Source organism: Excalfactoria chinensis, chromosome 7 (genome assembly GCF_039878825.1).
Source record: "Excalfactoria chinensis isolate bCotChi1 chromosome 7, bCotChi1.hap2, whole genome shotgun sequence".
Taxonomy (NCBI): domain Eukaryota; kingdom Metazoa; phylum Chordata; class Aves; order Galliformes; family Phasianidae; genus Excalfactoria; species Excalfactoria chinensis.
Genome location: NC_092831.1, coordinates 3,586,839 through 3,613,483, shown reverse-complemented (window position 1 = coordinate 3,613,483; position 26,645 = coordinate 3,586,839). Strand labels below are relative to the sequence as shown.

Genomic DNA, 26,645 nt, shown 5'->3' with positions numbered 1-26,645 from the left:
TCCTGGTGCATGCCAGTCACTCAATGAATTAGACAGACAGTACGTATCTCTTACTGCATTTTTCTAATTCCACGTGTATTTGTTAAAAAACAGTTCCTTACACAATCGATTACTGAAGGTTGGCGGGTTCACGAACTACACAGTCAAATAATTCCATACTTTTTCACTCAGTTACTGCTAGATAAATAAATACAGCTAGTATACAAAACTCACCATGGTCTGAGCTATATCCTCTTTTCCTAGAAGGACCCCTTAGACACCTATTGTGAAAAGATAATTTGGTATTTTGGTTACATGATATTTTTAAATGGCATTTTGATTAACCTTTTTTTCATTACTACTCTACTACTTAAAGCAGCACGTAATTTTAAAGGCCAGTGTATTTTCAGTGCTGCCAGTGCAGTTCCAGTATAACTAAAGAAAAAGATCCAGAATCCTCCAACAATGGAAAACTTGTTTGAAACTATTGTGAGAATATGGAGATACGCAATGTTAATTTTATGGATTACAAGAATTTCTAATTACTGAAATTAGAAGATGTTGTTGTTTAAATGAAACAGGTTCTCTGTACTGTCTGTGCTGTGGTAATTATTATATAAAGTGACATGACTGACAAAATCAAAAGCTCTAAGAAATATTCATACTCTATACCCTGGACTTGAACTCACCATATTTCTCAGTCCTTAGCTAAGTACTGTATGTATAATACTGTTTGTGAAAGATTTCTATTAATACCATGAATCAGATCTTAGCTAGGTAGCTACAATGTATGGAAAAATGTTTGCTGTTGTTAGATGCATTTATAAATATTGTCCATACACCATCGTTTCTATTGAAACACCAAGTACTTTTATGCATTTATTTATTTTGTAATGGAAATCTTTTCAGTTGCTGTAATTCTTCTTAAATGAATATAATGGCCTTTTTGAAGCTTAGCTTTTCCTAATATTTATGTACAAAGATGGAAAGAAGATGTTATGCATTGCTGTCTCCCTGCATGCAAGGAAGGTTGATAACCATTATAGTTTCCTGCCTGCAACACTCAGGAGCTTGACACAGCTGGCAGAGTGTATGTTCAGATCCTGGATGAACTTTGATGTTTTACATTGTTTTTAAACAGTAGCTGGCATGGTTGTGTAGCAGCAGGATATTACACTTACCGTTCGGTAGACCTGTTTTCATAGAAAAGGACCTCCTGCCTCTTTGCTCCAGGCCATAAAACCCTCTGTGACAGAGATCGTGTTTTGGATGTCTAGCAGTAGGAGCATTCTTGAGTTGTTGTACTGGCTTTTGGTAAGTTAATAAAATAAACAGCTATTTTGAGAAATAACCGCGTGTTCTGCACGCTCCGTACATGAAAAGGCTTTGTGTATGAAAGAAAGACTAGTAATAATAAATGGAAAGGAAATGATAAACAGAACAAGGAAAAATGCTATTTAGTAGTGTTGTTTCATCTCTAAGAGATGCTTTATTCAACAGCAGGTATCAATCCCCACAAGTAACATCTGCTATCAGAGGATTTGCAGGTACACCTTTGCTCGCTGCTAACTGAATTTGTGTCAGTATTATAATTCAGCAGATTTCTGCTTTTCACTCAAACCAGGATTAGCATTGACTTGGGCTGGAGGGCATTCAAGCTGCTGTTCTTCTTTTAGCTATATTTCTCTGTAAACATATAATTGTTTCAAAAAGTGATGTACAGTGTACAAAAACCTGAATTCAATGCAAATAAGTCTGTGCAGCTCTGAAGTTAACAGGTGTTCTCATTAGTGTAAGTAGACAAGGAACGATTCTTGAATGTTTTATAAACACTTATAATCACAGCCAAATACATTACTGTAAGTATAAAGATACTTATAACAGCATCCCCTTTTTTCTTATTGTGCAGTCTCAGCACTTATTAATAGGAAACGTGTCAGTAAATGAAATCCTCAAAGCCAGTACTGGCTTCTGCCTGCAAATAATGTAGCTGTAAAATACTCTGCTACCAATGAATAAATCCTTCGCTAAAATAAGAGTCAATGAAATGAAATCTTTACACATAGCACATATATATTTTAAATATATATCTTTGCTCGTACTGAAACCAGAGCATTCATTCTCCCTTTGATTCTTTTTTTGTTTGTTTGTTTGTTAGGAGGACTTGACTTATCATGTTGAGTTTTGCTCACATACATCATAAAGTCTTATAACATGCATATAAAATTGGACAGGAGGACCATTTATCACAAGGTCTTGTCCAGCTGGTAAAACTAAGAAAGACGGGGACTTCTCTAAGAAACCATTGCCAATATCTCTGTATGCGGCTGTGTAATATATGACTTCAGATTGTAAAAGCAATAACTGTAAAATATTACCCCAAGGAGAAAAGTAGCTTGCAGTAGGTATTCATACAATGCCTTAAGTCTTCATCTGTGGACAAAATACGCAATTGTCTATTCCCCTACTTCTCACCACATACAGACATGAGTTGTGTTTTAATTATTCTCTCTTGCTTTTTGGCTATAGCCAGTTTTGGGGTGCATCTTTCTCGCTTCCCATATCTGTGGTGACTTCCACGTCTCCTCACTTTGTCTTAATGCCTGGAAGGAGCATTTCTCTTCCACCAAACAGCATCTTTCCAATATCTGTAAGGGAAGGAAGAAATAGACATGGATCGGTGTGTGAAAAAAGGAGAATGATCGCCCATTCCTTGAAATTAGTGGAAGTGAACCCATACCCCCAGCATATCATTGGTCCTTACGTCCTCCAGGGAGGTTCTCTGCTCTCTCCAGTGTCATCTTTTGAGACCCAACAAGGAATTTTGGTCTGTTGGGACCTAACCTGCTTTAATCATGACTTCCTTTCCATTCAGTGTTTTCCTTACAAATGATAAAAATCAGTTCTTCTGCTTCTGAAATTTTTCACAGGCAGAGACAGAGATTTTCCTCACAATGCAGACAGAAGATCCGATTCTCTCTTCACTAATATTAATGCAATTCAATTAAAACAGACATATACTGTGAGTTCATTGCACAGCAGTAGAGAAACTTTAAGCTCAAATATGTTCTTTTCTCAACAGTCCCAAAGTTGACTGTCTTACTGCAATAGTATTTGGAGGAACTCAAGCCTAGAAATTTAATGGAAAATACATATATTTGTTTATCACTGGTGCAATACAGTTTCATTTAAAGAAAAATCCTGTTATTTTGTCAAAATTTACCCCTGGAATTCAGACTATTGATTCCACTTCAAACCACTGACATAAATACCCAAAACATTAGATTTCATTAAAAAGCAAGTTATTCATGTCAGCAGGTTGCTTTGGTATTATGACCCCACAAAGGTTTCTGGAAAATGGATGTGCAAATTGGTGTTACCACAAGGCTACACAATCGAAGACACATCCTGTAAACATCTGGCAGCAATTGGTCTTACAATTGCTAATATTGTGGAAGTTGTGAAAACACAGGATCTGTTTGTTGCCTCTTTGCAATATTCGGTTTTCACAGTAATTTTTACAGAGTCAGAAGAAACAGGGTAATTATAACATAAGGTTCAACATCTTTGGATATGTAGAACATTTTCTGTTGCTTAAAACAAATATTCCCAAAGAAAGTATAAAACATTTTTCTGACTTGCAAAGTTTTTGCAGTCTATCATTTAAATTACTTAAATAAAGGGAGCTTTACTACTCCCAAAAGCTGAGAATATAACACCCGCCATGCATATTAGCTTGATCTTTTTGACAGACCAGAAAAGTGTTTGTGTGTGCCAATTAAAACAAAAATGGATCCCCAGTGGCTTGTTCCTCACACAACTTCTGAAGACTGCTATCATTGTATGCTGGGGTAACCCTGGATAAGGCGGCTATCCAAAGTAAACAAACTTTTCAAAACTTTCATGACAGATGGGGGTTACAAATGCATTTTAATAAGAGAGTTGCCAAAGCAACTTTTTTTTTTTGCAATCAGCATATATTTACTTAACATCTAGCAACATTGGGAACACAAGGCAGATAGTTTCTCACAAAATGTTTTAACAAATATCTTTTTTTTTTTTTCCGTAACATTGGTTGAAGACCTCTTGTTCCAAGCTGATATGTCTCCCTCACTTCAGTGTTAACTTTGCTCGACATGCAAAGGACTGCTGGCTTGGTAAAGCCAGACTGTAATATGAGACAGACAATCTGCTTGATAATGAAATTTCTTTGGTAGTCATAAACATCTTAGAGTCCTTTAAGTAATTTAACTATCAGGATAACCATGGCTACCTCCGTTGAAAAGCCTGAATCGTATAATGGATATATGAAGCAGCATGGATATAATGCAACTGCATACTGATCCTTTTGTTTTCTTCTGTTTGCATTTCTTGAATATTAGAGTCTCGGCTCACTACAGTACAGCATAGAGAGATATTTTATTTATCCTCTGCTGCTCACTCACTCAGCATAAACATGGCCAAGAGACTGGATTATCTGAAAGAAAGAATTTGAGATCAACTTTCAGAAATGCAGCCCGACTTTTGACATGTTTTGAAAAACTTACATATCTCTGTCCCTGTTTAATTCAAATCCAGATAATTAAACCACTAAGGAGCACAGTGTCTCCCAACTTTAATTAATTCTACTTCTGCTGTGGGTGTGGACACAAGTTTCTATCTTTTATGTATTTATTCTCAAGCTATATTATATTCTAATGATATGCCTTTCTTATTTTTTTTTTCAAGAACATTTTGAAAAAGAGAGAAAATTCACAGTTTGATTCTTCCTCTTCCCTCCCCCCCGTCCCCGTCCCCTTTTTATTGGTGTTGTTTTTCCCTACCCTGGTGGCTGCCATGCAGATGGAGAGTGGCGAGTGGCACGTCCTGTGTTATGTGGATAGGATGGCGAGATCCCATCCTGCAAAAATATCTCAAAAAAAGCTGAGGCAAAGCCTAGATTCCTCTTCTTCAGGGGAATCAAGATGGTTAACATGATCAGAAAAAAGCTTGTAAGAGGCAAGGTGAGATGAAGGAAGCAGTGGGAAGGGGGAAGAGTGTTAGCTTTTGAGCTAGAAATGCTCCAGCGACTCACATTTCCTTTTTTCCTACATATATCAAGAGCAGCAATCCCAATGCACAGTGTAACAAGAGGAACACATTTTATTGAGTTTCTGCACGCTGAGGTATCTGTCAATCTGAGTTTAAATCACTTAGTGTTCACCACAGGCTGTGGGAGTCCCAGGTGACATCAAAATTTAGGTTTTCTGCACTAGATTCTGCGCTGGGTTTAGCATCAGTCGTAGGGTTTCCATGGTCAAGAAGCTTCCAACAGTCCAACACTGGACCAATGGGATGGTTTATACAAGGAGTTACCGCCGCAATAGTCCAGAATATTCTTAGGATGTCCTGCATTCTGAGGGAAGTAAGCAATGTTTTGTTTCATTATTTGGCTGAAATAAGAAATGGGGAGATGAGTTCTTGGTGGCTGCACATGACCCATATGTGAAACACACACTTTCCAAGCCGCTCGCTTCATGCTCAGTCACTGCAGGAGAGAGACTTTGGAAGTGTTTTTGCTGTATTTCTTCTTCCCCAAAGAGTCCTCCACTTCCTGCATTAAAGTTTGCACTCGGCATTGTCTGAAAATAGTTCATCACTGCAAATAATAGTTGTAGTCACCAGAGATGCATAAGCACACTTTGAAGTGAGTGAATCAATAATACGATTTTGTATTTTTGTTTTGCTGTGTGATTTTTTCTCCCTTTTCCATATCTCCATAGAGTGCCTATCAGTAGGACTGCTAAAATTGCCTCCATCCCTATTCTGCAGCTAAAAGAAATGTATACTGGTAAAGAACCAAAGGGATATGCCACAAAGGATATATATTTTCTCACAACAGCGAAATAGTCCCTGGTCCAACATTTGTAGGAAGGCTGTGGACAAAAACTCCTGGGCGTATTCAATGGCATTTTTATGTCTTTGATCTCCTGTGTTCTTTTGATGTGAGTATATCACGAAAGGGGAGAATCTCTGAGATGTTTTAAAAGGTGAAACGAGTGAGCTGTAAAGGTTTGGAAATCCTGGAGAAACACAACCATGAATGACACATTGCATGTCTCAGAATGTGATCTAGCTTCAAAACAACATAGGATTTGTAGGATTTTTAGGAAATACTGATCCTAGATGAGATACAGGGTATTTATGTAATGTAATGGCAATGGCGTTATTAAAATACAGTATTGGTACTATATGGGTAATTTTGTTTTGTTTAATAACATAGGATCTTGTTGAATACAGGTTTAGCAGAGCATTATGCTGACTTTCCCTTCCCTTTGCACCTGTGTATGATGACAAGAGAAATCTGTAATGAACTAACAACAGAATATTATGTAAAAGTGTTTCACACCTGCCCTCTAATTTCCACACTTTGTTGGCAGCCCAGCAGCACACCAAATTTAACACACATTTACCTGCAGTGAGCAGTATTCAGATCATCAGTGCTGAACAGTAGGACTGCAGTTGTAAAACTGTTCTGGATGAAGAACTCAGCCTGAGAAGGGATTTTGCCAAGGTACTATAGCAAGAAAGGACTTTGGGAGTCCTGGCTCTGCTATAAGCAACCTGAAGGGCGCACTGCTGGAAAACGAGAGGGCTGGTGCAGGTTGTCACTCCTTGTGGGTATTTATTGCTGACAGCAGGCTCAAAATTCTGCCTGGTAAGGCTTTGCTAATTGCAGACTGGAGCCTGTGCAAAAATGATGGGAGAAGGATTTCAGGAAATATTAAAAAAATTAAAGCACATGATGCAATGGATGCTGACATCCATCTAGAACGCTTTCCCCCCCTCTTTTTTTTTCTTATTTATTTTTTAAAATGTGTCTTTCATTTTGTCCCCAAACCCTGTTTACTTCAGCAGTGCCTAATACAAGGACGGTGCGTTAGCATGCCTTAATATGGAGTAATTTATGCTTGTTGTTAGTTATACATCGTTTAGGGCTGTGATCATAAATTGTTCAATCACAAGGTTTACTCAAAGCTAGCATTCTTCACTGATGTCTTTTCCCAAGGGTGTTGAAAATTCGATTGTTCAAAGTGCAAATATGGTTTAGCAATCCCTTCCAAGAACCATTTATCAGAAATCCTAAGGAGGTAATATATAAAAGTGGGATAGGAAACCTGCACGTTAAATGGGATTTACCAGCCAAAGCCTTTGGAACTGCTTTCCTGTGAATGACTGGAATGGAGCAGAACAAAGTCAATTACTGACTGTAATTAAGGAGTGGATGCATTTAAACTGTAGAGAGCAGTAGCAGTCTTCTTGAAACTGTATAGTTGCTCTGAAGATTAGTCTGGGGAAAGAAAGAAAAGGACTTGAACTATATCTTACAGAAAGTATATTTTAAATACATTCTCTTCCCTCAATGCTATGATCTGTTTTTGCAGATTTGCTCCTAAAACATCGATAATATATGATTATCAGAATAACACATTCAGACAAAGAAACTTTCAACATGTAGTTTACTTTGGTCTTGTTAGCAATGGAGTATCTCTTTTACATATCATGCAGTACAAATGTTTATGCAGTGCTGAATACTTATATTTTCATCCAGCCTGAATTTACTGAATGGGAGGCTGAACTAAGTCGTGTCCCTTTTAAGGCTTCAAAATACAGTGAATCTAGTAATATATGTTGCTCTTCCTTTGAAACTGTTATTCCATTTTATAATTTTAGTAATTATTTGTTTATACTGGGAGAGAGGCATTGGATTGAATTGTTGCCTGTGTTTAGTCTAATCCATATCTGCATGTACAGTTATAAAGTGTAATGCATTTTGATCCCAAAACTTGCAGCGTGAACTGGGTGCAGACCTGAAGGCCCGACTCTTTTAGCTGCTTACCTTAAGTTGAATTTGGGATTTATTTTTTTTTCTTTTGTTGGGATAAAGAGAATGGATGATAGCACATGAGCAGCGGTTAACACCGCAGTGGAGGACTAATAACAGGATTCCAATGTCCCCAGCCACTAGCTCTCCCCGTGTGTGGTGAACAATAGAGAGGCTGGAGGTCTGCTCCTGAAGGGCTGGCTGGGGCTGGGAACATCTGCAGGCAGGCAGGCAGGCTCCCAACCCTCTCTGGGAGCCCATTCCCACATTCTCTGCAGCACTCTCACAGGATGTCTCTACTGGAGTTGCTGCTGATGGGATTTTCCTTAATGCTGATGACTTTGGAAACATTCCTTACAGGCATTTCCTCAATAACAGGAGGGTTATAGAACAATTAATAAAACAAGCTGGTGTTTTTTTGTTTGTTTTTTTGGTTTTTGTTTTAAATTTTCCCCTGGTAGTATTTCGGTTATAAGAAAGAAGTGGGGCGCATCTGAGCTGGTTTGTTACTTTATGCTTTAAGAAAGGCTCTTAACGTGGGCAGATGGAGCAAAACAGTAGCACTTCAGGTCATCTGATTTAATGGGCTGCTCCAGGTCTTAGCAGCTCTGCTCTGCTTTTCCTCACACTCTGTTCAGAGGGAAACCTCTGTGTTCAGCCATTCCCTGAGAAAAAGCCAAACAGGTTTTGCATCTGAGAAGTAACACTCCCCATTTTGCAGCTGCTGTACGAACTGAGACTGCGTCCCAAACCACTGCAACCTGAGTGTGCAGTTTGGGTGCTACCTAGTTTTGCACAGCCATCCCTTCATAATAATAATCATAATAATGAAGCTTTGGCTTTGTTGCTGGTGAGTGCTTGAGCTGGTTTGGAGCATGCACAGGGTGAGATCCTTCCTGCATTGTGCAGACCACAGTGGTGATGCTGTCTGATCTGCAAGTAGGCACAGCTGCTTTGCCCTGCATCCACAGCCTCGTGTGACATGACATGCTGCAGCTTCCTGCCTCAGTTTTGCTGTCTGTATAATGGTCCTTTTAACTTGTTTTATGAAATAACCTAAAGATCTATTTTTTTTTTCTTGCAAAAACTCATGTAAAATATATATGTGTGTGTGACAGTGATAGATCATTATTTTCATGGCAGTTTTCAGAAGCTCAGACCAGCAGAATGTGCATGCATATTTCCACCAAGTATTGTTAGGCAGTGAAATAGCATTATCAGGGGAGTGAATATTCTTTTGATAAATATTCCCAGTGTGGGGGTCAAAAATGTAAATACACTTCTATTTAGACAAACTGAGGATTTTTCCTCTGATAAGTGGGCTCCTAATTACTGTGCCACAGCCATTTTGATAGGAATTCTCTTTATGTGGAAATAAAAAGTGACTATTAATTTTACCAAAATGCTTGAAAATGGACTCTGAGATCACAGGTAGAGAGGAAATGTGTAAAATCAAGGATAGACGAATCAGATATAAAAATAAAGCCAGAATTGAAATGCAAAGTGAAAATAACAGGAATTAATTCTCACATTGAATTCATTTCTTTTCAGGATGATTTGATTTACATCTGAGCTGTCTGTCGTGTTGAGTTCCCTGGCTTTTCTTAACTTTTTGTCACATTATCATTATTTTTGCACTATTTGTGTATGGTGGTTGCAATGCTGAGACAATATCTCGTTTGTTGTGACATATCCTAAACAGCTTTCAGACAGAGGTTCAAAACTCCTCGGTAACTCTGGGAGATAATTATCGATACAAAGGGAAGCATTTGGGTGTATAGCAGAGACAATGGCAGAAAATGATCTGTCCTGTGCGCTTTACTTACCTGTCACCATCCATGCCCTCCCCCAGATCACGACAGTGTCAGGAAATGAGTTCCTCCTCCAGTCGGATATCGACTTTCTCATATTGGATTGGTTCCATGCTATCAAAAATGCAATTGACAGATTGGTATGTATTTGTTTTGGCTGTTACCTTTATTAATTAAGATGTAGCAATTTCAACTTCATTTGCTTAGGCATCTCTGCAGGTTTTAGGCAGCTAGCAACTAGCTAGACATTCCTTTATCTGAAGGGTACAAAAATATGCAAATCTTATGAAAAATGCCAGATAAACAAGGTTGTTGAACTAAAATGTCATTTGAATCTTGCCTTGAAATGCAACGCTACATTTATTTCTCTGAAATAACAAGGACGTTGGTTTGCTGAGGGTTGTAAAAGCACACAAGCACTTAATAACTAATGAATTTTTGCATTTTCTGTTTATGCAGCCTACAGTATATAATCTTCAATAGAACTATTACTACATTTGATCCCTTTATGAATTTTTGTATTACTTATTCACAAGAATAACACTAGCAAATAATATCCCTTTGTAACTGATTGCCGTTATTCTCCTAGGAAAGCTGGGGGTTTTTCTACGAGAAGTAAGCAGGGCTGCGTTTTATTAAAACAGTTTTTAATTACCAAACCAGATTCAGCTGTAGCTTTTTCTTTCTCTTTTTGCCACTCTCAGTGCAAATTCCAAATGATGGCCTTCTCTGCCTGCTCCAAGAACATGTTCTTTTTTTTTTTTTCTGGGGGGCTTTGACTTCCCTTGTTCACTGCGGAATTGTGGCGAGAGAAAATTACCCCAATTTCTTGCATTTCCCAAAGGTTTTTTATTTTCTGAAATGGAATTGGCAGAGAGGGCGCAGTCAGTCTCTTGGAAAGGGTTAACCTGAGCAGGGCTACTGTTTCCTTAAAGAGCTGCAAACATTCTATTACCCTGAGGCTATAATCAGCCAAGAAAAGTTTGATCTGATGATGTATGTCTTCATAGTACGTGTTTCATTGGCTATGCGAAGATATTGATATCCCACTGAAGATTTTGGGGTGGAGTTTACCATAGAGACTCATAGCACTTTCTTTTTGTGTGTGTGTGTGTGCTACACAGCTAAGCATCTAATAGGCTCAACTATTGTTTCAGTGCCACTCTGCAAAGAGGTAAAATAATGGCTTTGGCAGCTCAAAGCACATGGTGAGCCACAGCAACTTAGAGCAAAGTGGCGGTACTGGAGAGCAGGGCTTGTCCCATTGCTTCATGCACAGGACGGGATGCCACCAATAGCTCACACTGGAGGCTTCATAGAGTCATAGAATGTCCTGGGTTGAAAAGGATCATAATGATCATCTAGTTTCAGCCCCCCAGCTATGTGCAGGGTCACCAACATTTGTTACATTACATCTGTTCTAGTTTTAAAACTTTCCCAGCCATCAAGGTAGCAGATCTCACCTGACCATGCATATTAGCAGGAGGTGTGTCATTAGCCAAAAAGCGTCTTCCTCCTTTTTCTCTTTTTCCTGATCGTGACAAAAAATGTGACCACTACTCGTCCCTAACCATTAGAGCAGCAGAAAATGAGCCTTGCTCTCCCCTGAGCTTATACCAGCAGAGTTTAACCCAAATCTGTACAGATGTTTGAAACAATTGTGTTTGAAAGAACATTTACTCTGAATATCTAAAACAGAAAGGCTACTTTAACAACCTTCCTCTCTGCAATAATTAGGAAATCGCCAACAATGTGGAAATCGTTTTGGTCTATAAGACCTAAGGAAGCAGGCCTTTTGTTTTCCTTACTTAAATGGGAATTTATCTCAGAAATTAAGATCAGTCTGTCGGGGCATAAAAGCTTTGCCATATGAAAGATTTTGCATTACACTTCCCTTAAATAATATACTCACTGCATCACTTGCTGTGTCTATTAGCTCCTTATTCTGTACTGGCATTCTGCAATCTCCTGCTGCATTCATACAAATAATAATTTTATTAGAAGCACTCATAGATATAAATATACATTTTCTTTCCCCAGCCAAAAGAACAGAGTTGTACATCGAGAAATTTGGAGTTCAAACTCAGAAGATCCTCCAGCACCGAATTACTGAATAGCTTAGACACCGAATCCAAAGAGCCAAAGCCTGAACACAGAAAATCTTTAAGTAAGAATTTTTTTCCTTTCTGTTTTTTCTCTTTTATTTTATTTTTTTTCCCTTCTATTTCCCCTTTGTAAAATAAGTACGCCATTAAAGGGTGAGATAATTTTTATTACGTACAGAATGTAAGGAAGATCACTGAGAATTGTAAAGCTGAATGTGTTCTGGGCTGATATACATAACTTGCATTTAAGTAAAGACAGTTACTAGCTCCACATTTTTAAAGGGTGACATTCCCTCCTAAACGAAATAAATTTGTTTAGGAGAAAAGACATTTATTCAAGCCATTTATTTTTAAAAATAAGCAACATGAGTCTTATGCTAATGCTCCATTGCAGTTGCTTTGTTTCCATTTTAGTAAAATACCTCAAATTGCTAGAGTAATTTTGTCTGTTATATATTTATACACTGTATTGCTGAAAGACCTGGCATATCCTCTCTAGCTGACATTCAGGGATGGTTCTGTAATTGTATGGAAAGTAAATTTCAGGGATCAAGGTGGATTTTGGTTGGTATGATTACAAAAGAAAGTGATCTAAAGCTGGTAGGGGTGGGCTTCAGCCCACTGAGGCTTTCCTCTTCCAGCTTGTTTTGAGATGTTTGTGGTACTGGGGGCAGCAGGAGCTGAGGGTGACCCCAAATCTCCCACTGAGCTTTTTAAAATGTCACCCCCTCTCCCAAATCTTTGTTTTCCTTCTTTGTTTGGCAGGAGTCGCATGGTGCTGCTAATGTAAGCACCGTGACAGCTTTAGCCCCGCGTGCTGCTCCGAGATACCTATAGGTGCTGACGGTCTGTGCGGGAATTTGCCTGCACGCATTTCAGTGCAGGATCAAAGCCTGAGATGTTAGGAAAAGAGTTACAATGAAAAGACCCGACATTGCTATTTTTAATGATAATTATCCACATATTCATAAATATATGCACACATGCATGCGCTCACACAAACACAAATACGGAGATTCATTAAATAGTCTCTTTTTGCAGAGCAAAGCTTTTTGTTGTTGTTTTCTTATCATCTCAGAGATTTTTTAAATATATTTTTTAGTATATATATTTTTTTCCTTTAAGATTTTTCTTTCTGCTATAAAATATAAAGTAGCCTGGTTGTATTTGTAAAGAACTGTCTTGATGCCTTTGTGCTGTGTATAACGCATTGCATTTCTCAGAAGAAGGAAAAATGAGACTGAGGGTGCGGTAAGTTTGGAGGGCCTGATTCTGCTCTCACTGCAGCTAATAGCGAAACACCCATAAATTGTCTCATCATCTCAGGGAAATTTCACTTATTTATTTTGACTTCTCACATATCTTTAACTGATAATTTGTCAAACAAAACAGAAAAAGTGAATGCGAGCAGTGTCGTAGACTTACTCTACGTTTCTCCTCAAACCTTGGAGAATTGTGAGTAACCTTCGTTTTGTTCAAGGCTATTTAAACTATTAAAAATCGTGAAAATATCTGCTGTGAATCAAAGCTGGTATCTAAATAGTGCAGCTTGGATTGCTTCTAAAATATGTATTCAGAACTTTTTTGGCCCCTTGAGATCTAGTAATTATGTGGAATTAGAAAAATCATATTATTCACTTACTTATTAGTAGTCTAAGCACAAACTGTATTGTCAGTTTTCTGCCTTTGGCTTTCTGTGCCCTTAATGTTCACACAAGTATCGTAGCCAGAATTATCGGCAGCTAGAGCCAAAATTGCTTTAAAAAGGCATGAGAACTGGTAATGACACATTGTTAGCAGTTAACAGGTGGTCGTTTCATTGTCCAGTTTGACTGCAGAGCACAGAGAAGATATGTGCAATATCTGCAAGTGTGTTTATAAAGTTCTTGCAAAGTTTAACGATTCTGTAATTTTATAGTACTCTCATGTTATTGACTGCTGCCAATGTCGAATCCAAACAAAGGAGATTTTTTAAAGATGGCTTAAAACCCTTCCAGTTTTACATGGAAAACAAGCAACTGATGCTTGTTAGAAGACTTCTTCAACACCCAATAATCTTTAATGAAATATTCAGTTGTTTCCCTCTCTGCATTTTAACGGCTGCAAAAAAAAAAAAAATAATAATAATAATAATTAAAAAAAAGTCAATTTTTAGAGTAAATACTGCTGTGGTGCTGATCTTTTTGGCAGCACAAGTGTATAATGGACAGGTATATTCCTCTCAAAGTATTCAAATGTATTTACTCTTTAATTTAAAACTGGGGATACTGCTCCTAGAGACCAAGTAGACGGAATATGCGCTTTATGTATAATCCTAATTGCTTCTGCTCACACTACAAGGACAAATGGTAATTCTCAGTTACGCTTTTTGACTTGTAGACACCAATTCCATTGAAAATTAGGCTTAAACTGCCAGACTCAATTTCCAAAGTTCACACAATGTCTGTCCTCTTGGTCATGCAGCTTTTCAGTGGCTTCTCATCCAGTGTGGATTCAACTTGTATTTTAATTGAAGCTTTCTTGAGCTGAAAAATAACCGAGGATGGCCTTGGGGATTGTTACCAAAATTGTAAATTTGTGATCCCACTCTTAAATACATGGAAAGAGACTGCTATTTATTTGATGCTGCCAACTATTTCACCAATTTAATTTACGCAGAGAATGCTTGGTTAGGAAAGCATGTTTTTCACCTAGCACTCTCCGTCATTAGAAAACGTGCATGTTTGGCTCAAGAAATCTGCCTTGGCCTCACTTCTTTCCATGTGAACAAGTCTTTTCCTTGTCAGCTTATAAAATTAGTGGTAGAACTCACAATTTCCAAGTAATTTTGTATCATTTAGACTGTAGTTTTTTCTTAGGCAGCCAAAACCCCTCTTAATTAGTACCAATTGTAATCGGATCTGCTGGTGAGTAGCCTGCCATGTTAATTTTATATCACACATAACAGGGCGTAGGGTTAGGTATGTAGGGAATGTGTCTATGCATCACAAGGTTGCCAGAAACGATGTAGGTATACAAAAACCAAGAGAATTTACTGAGTGTATTGATTACAGGAACTGCCACAGTAGTCAAATTGTAGGTGGTAAAACCAATACTATTGTGCTTAATGCTGCTTTTTCTCCCTGTGGTCACTTTCTGGTTCACAATTTGGCCATTTTCTTGGAATTCTGCCACTCAGGAGTGACCTCTTGTGGAAGAGCCTGGGCTTGAGTCACTATCGATTGTCAGAGGGGATCAATCCTCTTCCACTCCCCCTTTTCCAGACGGAAACAAACGGCTTTGCAGGAGGAAGAGTGCCCTTTGGCTACCGTATCAATCTGAGAGCGGCTCTTGTCAAAATGCACAATCAAAAACTTGATAATGCAATACATTCCCAAAGCACTATATTTCCAACCTGTTCTCCATCATTTCCTTATGGCGTCACATTTACTCAGTTCATCACATTCTTATTAATATTTTAGGTTTCCTTGAAAGTGATGGAATTCTATTTTTATTACAAAAGCAACAAGAATAAATACTAATTGTTGTCAGTTATTTCCTTATGTAGTGGGAACAGTAATCTGTTCCTCAGCTTTGGGTTGCCAAAGCAAAATAATTAAATATTTTAGACATTTAAAAAATCTGTGATATTAGATAAATGCAATTTGATCTCCTTGTTTGCCACATAAAAGCTGGAACTGCCTGAATTGATAAGATTGAATTGCATTATTTTTATTGTTTCTACTCACATATTTTTCTTATCTTCAAGAACACTTTACTGAAAATCTGGTTGTTAGTCATGCAACCATGAGACAGATCCTGTAAAAATCGTCTCCATATTTGCATTCTGGCTTGGGGTGACACAATTATAGTGTCACTATTTAATATATCTATATACGCTATTTTATATATCCGTGAAAAGGGAAGTCTTGATGGGCTGCACAGTGTCAGCATTATTCATGATGTCTTTGGACTCTCAATAGGAGTAGTCAGGGATCACGGCGTTATTGTGCCAGACACAATGCGACACTGAAGTAGGAAAATTCCTGCCCTGGCGAGCTCTCAGCCTGGGTAAGGACAAGTTGCAACAGGTGGAAAAAGCGGACAAAAGCAGGGGGTGGAAGGAAAAGTTGACAGCAGAGCCGGCATGTCATGCATATTAAACAGCAGGCTTGGGATTCTTTTCCCTTCTTCCTTAGGATTGGGGTGTTAGCTGCCCTGGCCACTGGCCAACTCAAATAATGATATTTTGCTTACCTACATTCCTCTTGCACTTTCAACTGGGAGCCAAGGGCCTTTTGAGTCCCAAAGGGCAAGGCATCACTGTGCTACTGCAGTGCTCGTCTGCTTCCCCACGGAACAACTGCAAGAGAATATGCCTCCCTGCATCTCTTTCATAATAAAAAAATAATAATATCCTCTGGATCATAATTTTGTTTTGCATTCGGAGGCATTTGCTAGAAAATCATTTGGTCTCTGAAATCTGCTTTGATTTCTTAAAAGATTAAAGTCAGGCACGCAGTACCTATTATTTAACCGAGGGCTGTTTGTGCTCTAAAATTGCCTAAAGTTACTTTACTCATTTAGTCTCCTTTCATTTGCTTCAGAAAGCTGAATCTTGAAACTTGGAGCGTATCACGTAAATATTCTTAAATAGCAGCTAATGTATCCAGAATCATCTCTGAATGCAGTTTGTTAGACAACTAAGACTACATTGTGAGGGGAAAAGTATAACAGTGACAAAACCCACAATAAAACAAAACAACACAAAAAGCAAAACAACAGAAAACCTTCCTATTTCCCCCTTTTTTTTCATGGACTTGAGAAAAGAACCAGAGAAGTCTCTAAAGCTTTAACCCTTTCTGTCTCAATCTGGTGCTTCTTTCCCCTTCCCAGCCCATTTTTATCAAGATATGAAGTTTAAAGCCAAATTGATGCCATTTAGGGAGTCTTATTAATTTACGGTGTTAGCATTAGGTATGGTCACTTTTATTATTTTTAATAAAACCAGCAAATATAAAACAGCAATGTATTTTAGCTCTGCATTACCAAGAGCAATTAAAATAGAAAGCAGCACTCAAACTGTATGCAAATATGCAGCTTCTACTGCAATATTCATTTTGTCACTCTTCAGTGTGTATGTTTGGCATTTCTTTTTATTGCAGGACTGCAGTCATCTCCAGGTAGTGAATCACAGAAAGAGCACAGAAAAAAATGCAGCATGCTGGTTTAGGAGGCGTGGGGATGTTTATAAGGACTAGAAGGGCTAAACTTATGTTTTCACTTATTCTTAGTCTCAGGCTTATCTGCAGCATTTACTATAGGCATAACGTTTTCTTAAAGCTTAGGAAAATACTGATTCAGCAACAAAAATACAATAATATTTGTGTTCTGGAAACAAAGCAAGCAAAATTCAGAAACAAGTTGTGTCACTGTTTCTGAAAATAGGAGATTATGTCACAGCCCAAATTACAATTGACTGTGAGTAGTTTTCATATAAATATGAATTTTTCCCAAATTTGAATATCCTTTTTCCATCAATTACTATTTCATGTTTCTTTATTTCTCTGTTTTATTTCTACTCCACTTTCCAAAATCCTTTCAGAGATTACTATTTGGGTTGAAAAAGCGTATTTTTATATTGGGCATAACCACGTTCCTTGTAAACGTTTGGCAGGGAAATCGCAACGTGTCCACTTAATTCATTTTTATTGAACCAAGTCCAGATTTTTAGTCAGGAAAAAGTTAGATATTAATCATATCTGAGCAGGATCATTAAATTTTCCTTTACCTACTAGAACAGCAGGGTCATTATAGAACCATGAGAAGTTAGCTCACTTATTAATCTTTACAATTACATAAAAGTGATCATTTTTATAGTACTTAAGAGTAGCTCTTACCCATTATGTGAAGAGTATGTAGGAATATTACAACAGAATATAATATATTATTATAGATGTGACCTGTGACTCATTGGTCTGCTCACTGACACACAACTCCATAAAAGTTATATCTTTGAGCTTGGATAATTGTTAATTGTTTCATATTCCTTGTGCTCACTTATGGGGCCTGCTAGTAAATAGAGAGCTAGACGCAGAGTTATTAATTACCTCATTATTACTTAATTATCACTACTGCATACTTCATTTTTATGGAGAATTATATCATAAAAGAAGGTATTTTGTACTGTCCGGCACAGTTAAGTATGAATGACAGTGATAGCTAATGGAAGATTGAGTTAGTTGAAGAGAATCTGTCAGAAATCCTCACTGTAGATTACTATCTGGTTTCTTCTGCCTTTTCCAGCAAACACTTCTCATCTTTGACTTTGAAACCCAACAGTTTAAACCGGGTTCTTGTTTCAGTGGACTAATCCCCTTTCATAAATCATGTTCAAGTGCTGAAATAATTTGCACATCATTTAAAGAGTATTTGCTTTGAAACATTCACCTCAAGCCCTTTTGTATATCCTTTCTCTCTAAAGATTTGTAGTATTTGTTTTGTTCTCTGAGGTATAAAAGACCTGGGTAAACTTTATTCCTGTTGTTTCAAGATTAGTGAAATAAAATGCATATTTATTCAACTGGGACTGAAAGGAGCTTTAGTAAAGACAATCATGCATATGACCCGTGGGAATGTTGTAATACAAAATGTCTGTCTTAAAATCTCTTTAGTTTTATTCAAAACACTGCTGAAGGACTTAAGTTTAAACAAAGAAAAAAAAAAAAAGAAGAAGAGTTGCAAATCCATATTTCTTTGTTCCAAAGAAGATAGAGACACCTTTCATTTTTTTCCTTAACAAAACAGAACCTTCTGAGTGCACACAAGATAAACTTGATATAGGGGCAAGTAGAGCCTGGGTTGTAATGATTACTTGTGATCTTTTGTAGTGAGCTACATATTCTGACTTGGTATTTAAGAAAACCATATTTTGGAAATCACAAAGAACTGGCAGTCATGAAGAAATCATGATCAGCACATCAGCATTTTAGGTACTGGGAGTTGAGCAGCTTGGCCCCTGCTACCTCGATCAATGCCTTTGATATGCAGGGACCGGCTGAGCTTTGCTCTTTGGGAAAGGAGAGACAGTGCAGCTTTGTGTCACTCTTGTGAACCTAATTCTGATACTTCTTGGTATAATTATTGAAATGACTACCCTGATTGCAAGTTTGAAGCCAGAATAATGATTCTCAGACTGCACTGTATTCTGAGTTTTTCACTGCTATTTATAACTAATCCAGATGCAATCCTCCTGGTACTTTGGGAGGAATATGACAGAAATAAGGAGGTTTTTAGGTTATAAAAGTCTAAATTAAGCTCAATTAGAGACATCATAAATCAGGCTCTAGATAGGATTACTTACTGCCCAGACTCACCTTTTTCCCAATGGAGAAATCATTTCAGTGTTTGTAACTTGCAGGTTGGAGGATGTATTTCATTTAAATTGTGACCTCTAATCCCAGATATTTGAAGATGAGTTTAATGGATGGAAGCACTTACTCTTTCCAAGATTAGGTGTATTAATGTTTTAAAAATGTATTTGTTAGGTAGGATCTCCTATTTGTTCCACCAGCTGCCTTCTGATGTGCCAGATAAACAATTTGAGAACAAACGTATTAAAAACACGTGTTGTTGGTGAACTTTAAAACTTCTACTGGCATGAAATATTTTCTACACCTGCACTCTTTAAAAGATGGTTTCCTTTATAGCATGTACTGCTTTTTAACCAGAGTCTCTTTTGTAGGTAATAGCGCCTTTATGATAAAAAAAACCACCCATTTCCTACATCAGTAGGTGGGATACATAGCCTTATGTAAGGTATGAGAGAGCCTCCTAATTAATGGCATGTTCCTTCATGAGTGCACAAGGGCAGTTTATAAGAAGTTGTAGACACATGCACATTTGCAGCAGAGTGTGTTCAACCCGTAGCACATAGCTGCTGCAATTGTTCCTCTGAAAGGCTATGAGTGGAATGATACTGAGGGGTTAAATGCTGTATTGTTTCTCAATTAAGTAAGAGGTTCCAACTAGCTGGCTTTAAATATTGATGCTGAAGAGAACACTATGACAGATGAGCACCCCCCCTCACCACTAAGGATATTTGGCTCCATTTAATTAATTCCATTGGCCATTGTCTTAAGTGTGCCCAGGATTCACCCAGGAGGAATTCACTTGCGTTACTATTATTGAAAAGTGTAACATGGCATTATCTGCCTCAGACAGACTTTTAGTAGCATTGAATCAATTCCCCAGTTCTTGAAAACAACTACTTCATTCAATTCCTTTCATAATTAATGAAATTCAGTAGTAATGCTCTTGCCACTCTGCTCATGCTGGAAGAATTTTCCAAAACTTCAGTGTTTTCAAGCTGGAAATATTCTTCTAAATTTTAGCTTTAATGGACGTGTGGTAGGAATGCATTCTCTTGTCAGAATTTATCTAGCTCTTTACTTTCAGCATTTATTTTCCATCTCAGATGTACCATCTCAAATAGTTTTAAAGACAACCATTGTATTCCTCCAACTTCTTGTTTTGCTAGATGAAGCCAGCCGAGTTTTGTGGTTGTCTTTCCTATGAAAGACTGATGCTCGTTTTCTTGATGTCCAGGTTCCTTTTCTGAATCTGTCCCAGTATCAATTCATACTTCTTCCATATGGGTGTTCAAGGCAAGGTCATCCAGCACCATGTGAAATGGAATTCACTCTTCCGTTTTGTTGATAGGAGAATAAAAGTCAGAGCAATTTGAAATATAAATAATGTAAAATATATAGAATAATATAAAATGGGTATATATGATAAAATATTAACTTCAGAATGGAGGAACACTGTGATTTGTTGGGTTTGTTTTGGGCAAACCTAGGTGGAAGGGTCTGAAAGTTGATCAAGAATTAAGCATATCTCACAGTCACTCTTTTTCATTCGTCTCTCTGGAATGTGGATTCGTTAAATAAAAATGTTTCATTGTGATGTTACCCAAGAACTAATGAAGCTTTGTCCCTTCAAAAAGAAGGCCTTTTTTGGATAATTTCTGCTCTGAAAATGTATGTTTATTTATCTTTCTTGTCTGTGTAAAATTCCTTATGTATGATAGAGCATGATGTTGTTCCTTCCTTCCTCTATTCACATGAAGGTATTTTAGCTCACGTGTCTGAATGAAAACCACTATAGAAATAACTACAAAATAATGGAGAAATAATGAAAATACCGTACTAATTTAATTGTTTTAAAGTGGTATGTGGAGACTATCGGTTTTGATGGATTGAGGGTAGTACTGAAGTTAGGGCAAAATTACAAAGAGCGTGATGCTTCATTTATTTTAGGAACTTTACTCTCAGTGTAAGATAGGCGTTAGTTATTTCTGAACTGGGAATTTAAGGTTTGCTCAAAAAAATGTTCTGTTCACTTGAATTTGGGTTCCAAAGATGAAACAAGTCATTGTCATCTGGTTGAATTAAATTGTCAAAGAGGCTTGGGAGAGGGACGAAAGAAAAAGGTGAAGGACAGAATTAAGCAAAGAGGAGTCAAGGTGGTGACATAAAGAAAGGAAAAGAAAAATGAAAGGAAGTACCGTTGGCTTCCTGTAACATTTGTCTGAATTTTACTTTCCTCTGGGGTACTGTAGTAGATATGGCGAGTGCATGAGAAATTGTGCCACAGGTCTCATCTCAGCTGATAGGTTTCTTAAAAGTCCATTTAAAGACTGGTTAATAGAGGGTGGATAGTGTCCCTGGGAGTGATGCTTTCCATTATTAGCGGCAAACAAGTGAAAATGTTCTTTAAAAGCAAGTATTAGTCCAGAGACTAAGTTAGTAGAATTTACCTTTTGGAAATAGTTATTTACTTAGAATTCATCTTTGCTGCTCAAATTACAGGTCATTACAGTAATAAAGCTTTCCTATTTCGTGACAGAATATTCATTATGTCTTTAAAGTACTCAGTTAGATAATGGTCCCCGGGATCTGGACAACAAGACTTCAAAAGGCAGAGTCCTCTGATCTCTGGTTTCCTTATTCATTCTAAGCTTGGAAGGTTTCATCTATCAAACACAGATTAAGTTTTATTGGTTGATAGTCTAATTGCATTTGAATTATCTTTTCCTTTAATATTATTTTCTTTTCTCTGTATTGGATTTCATCCAAATATTGCTGTTTCCATGAAGCACTTTTCTGAAAATGTTTTGCTTTTGCTTTGATGCTTAAATGCTTAACATGTGAGTGCAGCTATAAGGTGCTGGTTCCTGATAATGGAGTTTTCCTTCTGTAAGGAAAAGTTTCCACAATCTTCTGTGCTTTGCTTATATTTGATAGAGCTCTTAGGCTGAGACTTTTCATGGACAAGATAAGGTTTGGTTAAACATCTGAACTCTTGAATGTTTATCTGAACTAGATTCGACCTCTAAATTTGTCCATCATTAGTTATTTTGCTTTTCTTTTTAGATACTAAATTACGCTATTAAATATGTTCTAAAGTAGGTTAAGTCCCTGTGCAGTTTGTCAGCTGGAACATTAATTTTAAAGCTAAAACAGTCTTTTGGTGTATCTGTTTTATCCAAGTTTTAACCATGGCTAGTCAATGCAAGGGTCAGTGCACCCATGAAAACCCCATATGCAGCTGATTGAAGTGTCTCAGTGTTATGATGACTGGCCTGATTTAATTTCAGGAAAAGATTGTGATATATAGCAATCATTTGCCTGTCCAGACAATGTTCCAGCACAGCTGTTCTGAGGACTGAATGAACTACTGAAAAAATGTCACTGGATGCCCTTTAGTGTCTCTGAAGGTTTCTTCTCCTCTGTGCACCTGTGGAAGGGGGAGGCAGACCTGGGGACCCAGATGCCTGCTACAGCAAAGCCCTTGCACTAGCAGTCGAGGAGGTGCTCTTTTCTGGGGTCTCTGCTTACTCATGTCTTCTGCTAACCACATCTGTGTGTCCTCTTTGGACTCAGGTCTTACCCACACCAACCCAAATCTTTGCTGTCCATCTGACTGTGATGGCAATGAAGCACCAGACTGCAGCTGCCATTGTTAGGAGAGAGTGAGTGCATGATATAGAAAGCCAGAATTATTCCAGGGCCACCTTACACCTTGGCCAAAGTGGTGCTCAGTGGCATAGGGAAGTAAGAAGGTAATGTACATTTTCTATAAACTGTGATAAATCAGAACTGTAGTCTTTTATGACCTAATCTTTGTTATTAATTTCAGATAATCATTGGGAAAAGCAAACAAACAAAAATATCCCATAGACTATATGACAGGCTCATGCAAAAGCTATAATCCTCTCCATTGGATTTGCTTTCTGTTCTTATGCTTATTTTATGCATAAAATTGAATATCAGTTGTGTTTTAACATATAGAAATAGTTTATCTGGAAACATAAAATGAAGTTAAGTTTGCTTTATCCAAGTTTTACATTTATGTTCATGTAAGTGTTGGGGATTTCTATGAGAAGCTACTATTAAGGTAAGAAGTAAACAGGATTCTTAAGTCCATTGGATTATTCTGTTTGAAAAAATGAGCTCATGGGTGATCCTTTTTTTTCTGTTGTGCTTACTCTAATGATTTAATTGAGGTAGAGATAACTTGATCGAGTGGATGTATGAACAGAGTACTGCAAATGGATTTTAAATCCTTGACTAGATATTTTTTGATTACTTTAAAGATAATTTCTGTGCTTTTTTCCTTCATGAAATTTTCTTCTGCAGTCACTAACGCACACTAAATGTGCTGTATTAGAAGATAAAAATATACTGGAACTTATTATTTGAAAGAGCAAATGAGGGTTGCTACCACTTCTCACTGAAAATAACAATTTCAACATGTTGGTTGTCATAATCTACACGCTATAAATTAAATCTATCCTTTATGGCTTGAGAAGCGGTAGAAGTTGATAATGGGTCAAAAATATAAAGTTATGAATATAATTGGAGGTTGTGTGCAGTGGGAATATAATTAAATTTTAAAATGTGGTATTGTTTAGAATGTAGAAGTATAAAATATAATTGATGAGAGTCTCTATGAAGAGGAAATTCTTTGTTATGGTTATTCTTTCTGGAGAGATCAGATCTGAAAAAAATATACAGCAAAGTATCTGAGTGTGTTTCTAAATTTAAATATATGAATAATCTGCATGACTCTTAACAAGGGTGATGTAAATACAGCAGTGCAAGTTTTCCTTGTTCTCTACAAATAATTAGTTTGTTTTCCAAAGCATAAGGTAGAATTATACATAGGTTTTGAAACTAAAAGGGCACACATGACTGGCAGTACCCAGCAACTCAGAAGGGTTTTCTTTCACTATAAACCTGTCTCCTTGTAGAGAATGGAAACCTATAACTTGTCCTTTTGACTGAGCAATTTAATGCTAATAATGACTATTCACATTACATGGAAAAGTTTGAAAAGGTTTTTTCAGACTAACTCAGTCAAGAGGTAAGCTGAAAGACTTGAAAGTTACTGGCAAATATTCCACAGTAGAAAGAAACAAACAGGATTTTGTTGTCTAAAACCAAACCAAAACAAAAAATAAGTACCTGAATACACTACTTGTTGTAAATTACTTTTCAACTTGATCTGGAAATAATCTTCTGTTCCTTGCCCTGTCTTCCTTAACCTTTAATTGCATGTTTGTTTTCTTTTGGGAAGTCTGCTTAAGTAATATTTTTATATTCTGTGTGTCAACTTCAAAAGCCATTAAATCAAATGCTACCTTTTTTTTAAAATATTTTTATTTATTTATTTATTTATTTATTTTCTTGAAACTATTGCATTTTATAAAAGAGTTGGATGAGATTCTATGGCTGAAAATGCTGGAAATGAGTAGCACCGAGCCACCCAGGCAGTGAAGTACAGGGCTTCTATTCAAGTCCTATGTGTTAGGTAATCTGAGTTATTGGGTATTTTCCTTGGGAAATTTAACAGTGCTCTGTAAAGGGGACTGCAAAAAGCCTTTCTGTCACTCTCCTGGCTTTTGTCACTGTAACCATGTGTAACAAAATGACTCCTCACCTGAAGAGATACAGAAACTGCTTACCAAAGGATGCTCAAGAATATATGTGTCCATAGCAGTCTGTGATCCTACGAAACTATACTCCTTTAAGCATGAGGAGTGCATAACAATATAGGACCGCAGCCACTTCTTGCAAATTGGCTGTGTCAAGAGTCCTAATCCCTGGCACAGGCTTGGTGAGAGCACTCTCTCTTCTTAGAGCCTGAGCAGCCTGACTCTGTATGCTGCAGCAGCTTCCATCCAAGTCCCACATGTTTTACATTAGATGAACATAAACTGGTCATACTGTATGAATAAAGCAAGCTCATTGATTTCTGGCATTGTGGTTTTTATATTCAAGTAAGTGTGGTTAATAGCATCTCTAATGGTGTTACAATACAATACCAAAAAAAAAAAAAAATGTATAAAGAAAGAATTGTTGTGTCCTGGTTGATCTAGTCCAGCTCTTCCTGTCACAAGGTGCCATGCTCTGTCTCCCTTTTCATAAATTTATAAGTTTCATCTTAAATTCTTTTAGTTTTATTTACCACCATGGCTTCTTTCAAAGGCCGTTTTAGAACTTCATATTAAGGCCAGTTTATATTCATTTATTCTTGTGCCAACATTGTTCTTCGGTTTAAACAGCTCTTCTCCCTCCCTGGTGTCCTGTTCTTCTCTCCTGCTCCTTTTCTACCCCCACAAAGAAATTCATAGAGAACAATCACAGCCCTCTGCAGCCATTTTCTCACCAAGATCCTCATCCTCTTCCAGCTCTTTTTGCTGATGAATCCCACAGCATTGCCTGTGCTTTGTATGACTTGAATACCTGTTTCATGCATGACAGCATCCAAGGTGGACGTTCACCAGGGCCTCAAGCACAGAGTTTGTTCATTTGTTTCTCTTGCTGGTGAGGTGTTGGCACAGGCTGCCCAGGGAAGTGATGGAGTCACCATTCTTGGAGCAGTTGAACTACCATGGAGATGTAGCACTGAGGAGTGTGCTTAGTGGGCATGGTGGGTGTGAGCTGAGGTTGGACTGGATCTTGGAAGGCTTTATAACCTTCAGGATTCTATAATTCCATTTATGGGTACTTCTCACAAATAGATCAGCAAACTTATAACCAAATAATCTACCCAGGTCTCTCACCTATTCTCATGTTTCTGATAGCTGAGTTTCAAGTTCATAACTAATATTTTGTATGCCTCTTTGGAAGTGCATTGGATACAATTAGATCCAATCCATTTCTTCAGCTCCCAGTTATAAAGTCACTAAGGCTGTCTGATGTCCTGATTCTCCTCTGAACTGATGCTGATTCCCAGTTGTGACTCACCCGCAAATATTTTTGAATGTTCCTACTTTTTATATTGAAATTATTAATGAAAATTTGGCATCGCAACTGAAGTCCAGATAGATTTTGTCCATTGCATTTCTCTTTTATGAAAACAAACAAACACAAGGTTACAAACAAACAAAAAGCTCACGGTTATTTTATTGAAGAATGACATCAGTTTAGTCTGGTATGATCTTCTGTTATTAAACCAGGGCGTGAACAGGAATAATTCCTTACTTTTCTAAATATTTATGCTACAAAATGCCATTAAGAAAATCTGCATAGGGAGTACCATACCATTTTGTTTTACAACGTAAATGTGCAATGATATTTTTATACACACTATTCATTTATTTCCATTTATTATTAGCCAGAGACCAAATTCTTAAAAAGTTTATATGCATCAGAGCATGATGCAAAATATGAGTTATACAGTCATTTTATTGAATCTTTACTGCTAATGCACACAAATTTCACAAAGTGTAATGACAATACTGAGCACTTAAGTTGTTAGGCTGTCATATTACAGCAAAATTATTTGCTCTATATAATCACTGTTTTCTTTTTGCTATTGTTTATTTCTGAGTGTGCT

At 37.3% G+C, this 26,645-nt stretch overlaps 1 protein-coding gene across 1 annotated transcript in view; it reads left to right on the top strand.

The window, feature by feature from the left end:
• Positions 1-26,645, top strand: part of ARHGAP15 (Rho GTPase activating protein 15) — a 310,043-nt gene that overhangs the window by 145,216 nt on the left and 138,182 nt on the right. The window contains exons 7-8 of the mRNA XM_072342035.1: positions 9,696-9,794; positions 11,695-11,821. Of these exons, the coding sequence (XP_072198136.1) occupies positions 9,696-9,794; positions 11,695-11,821 (226 nt within the window). The remainder of the gene's footprint in view (positions 1-9,695; positions 9,795-11,694; positions 11,822-26,645) is intronic.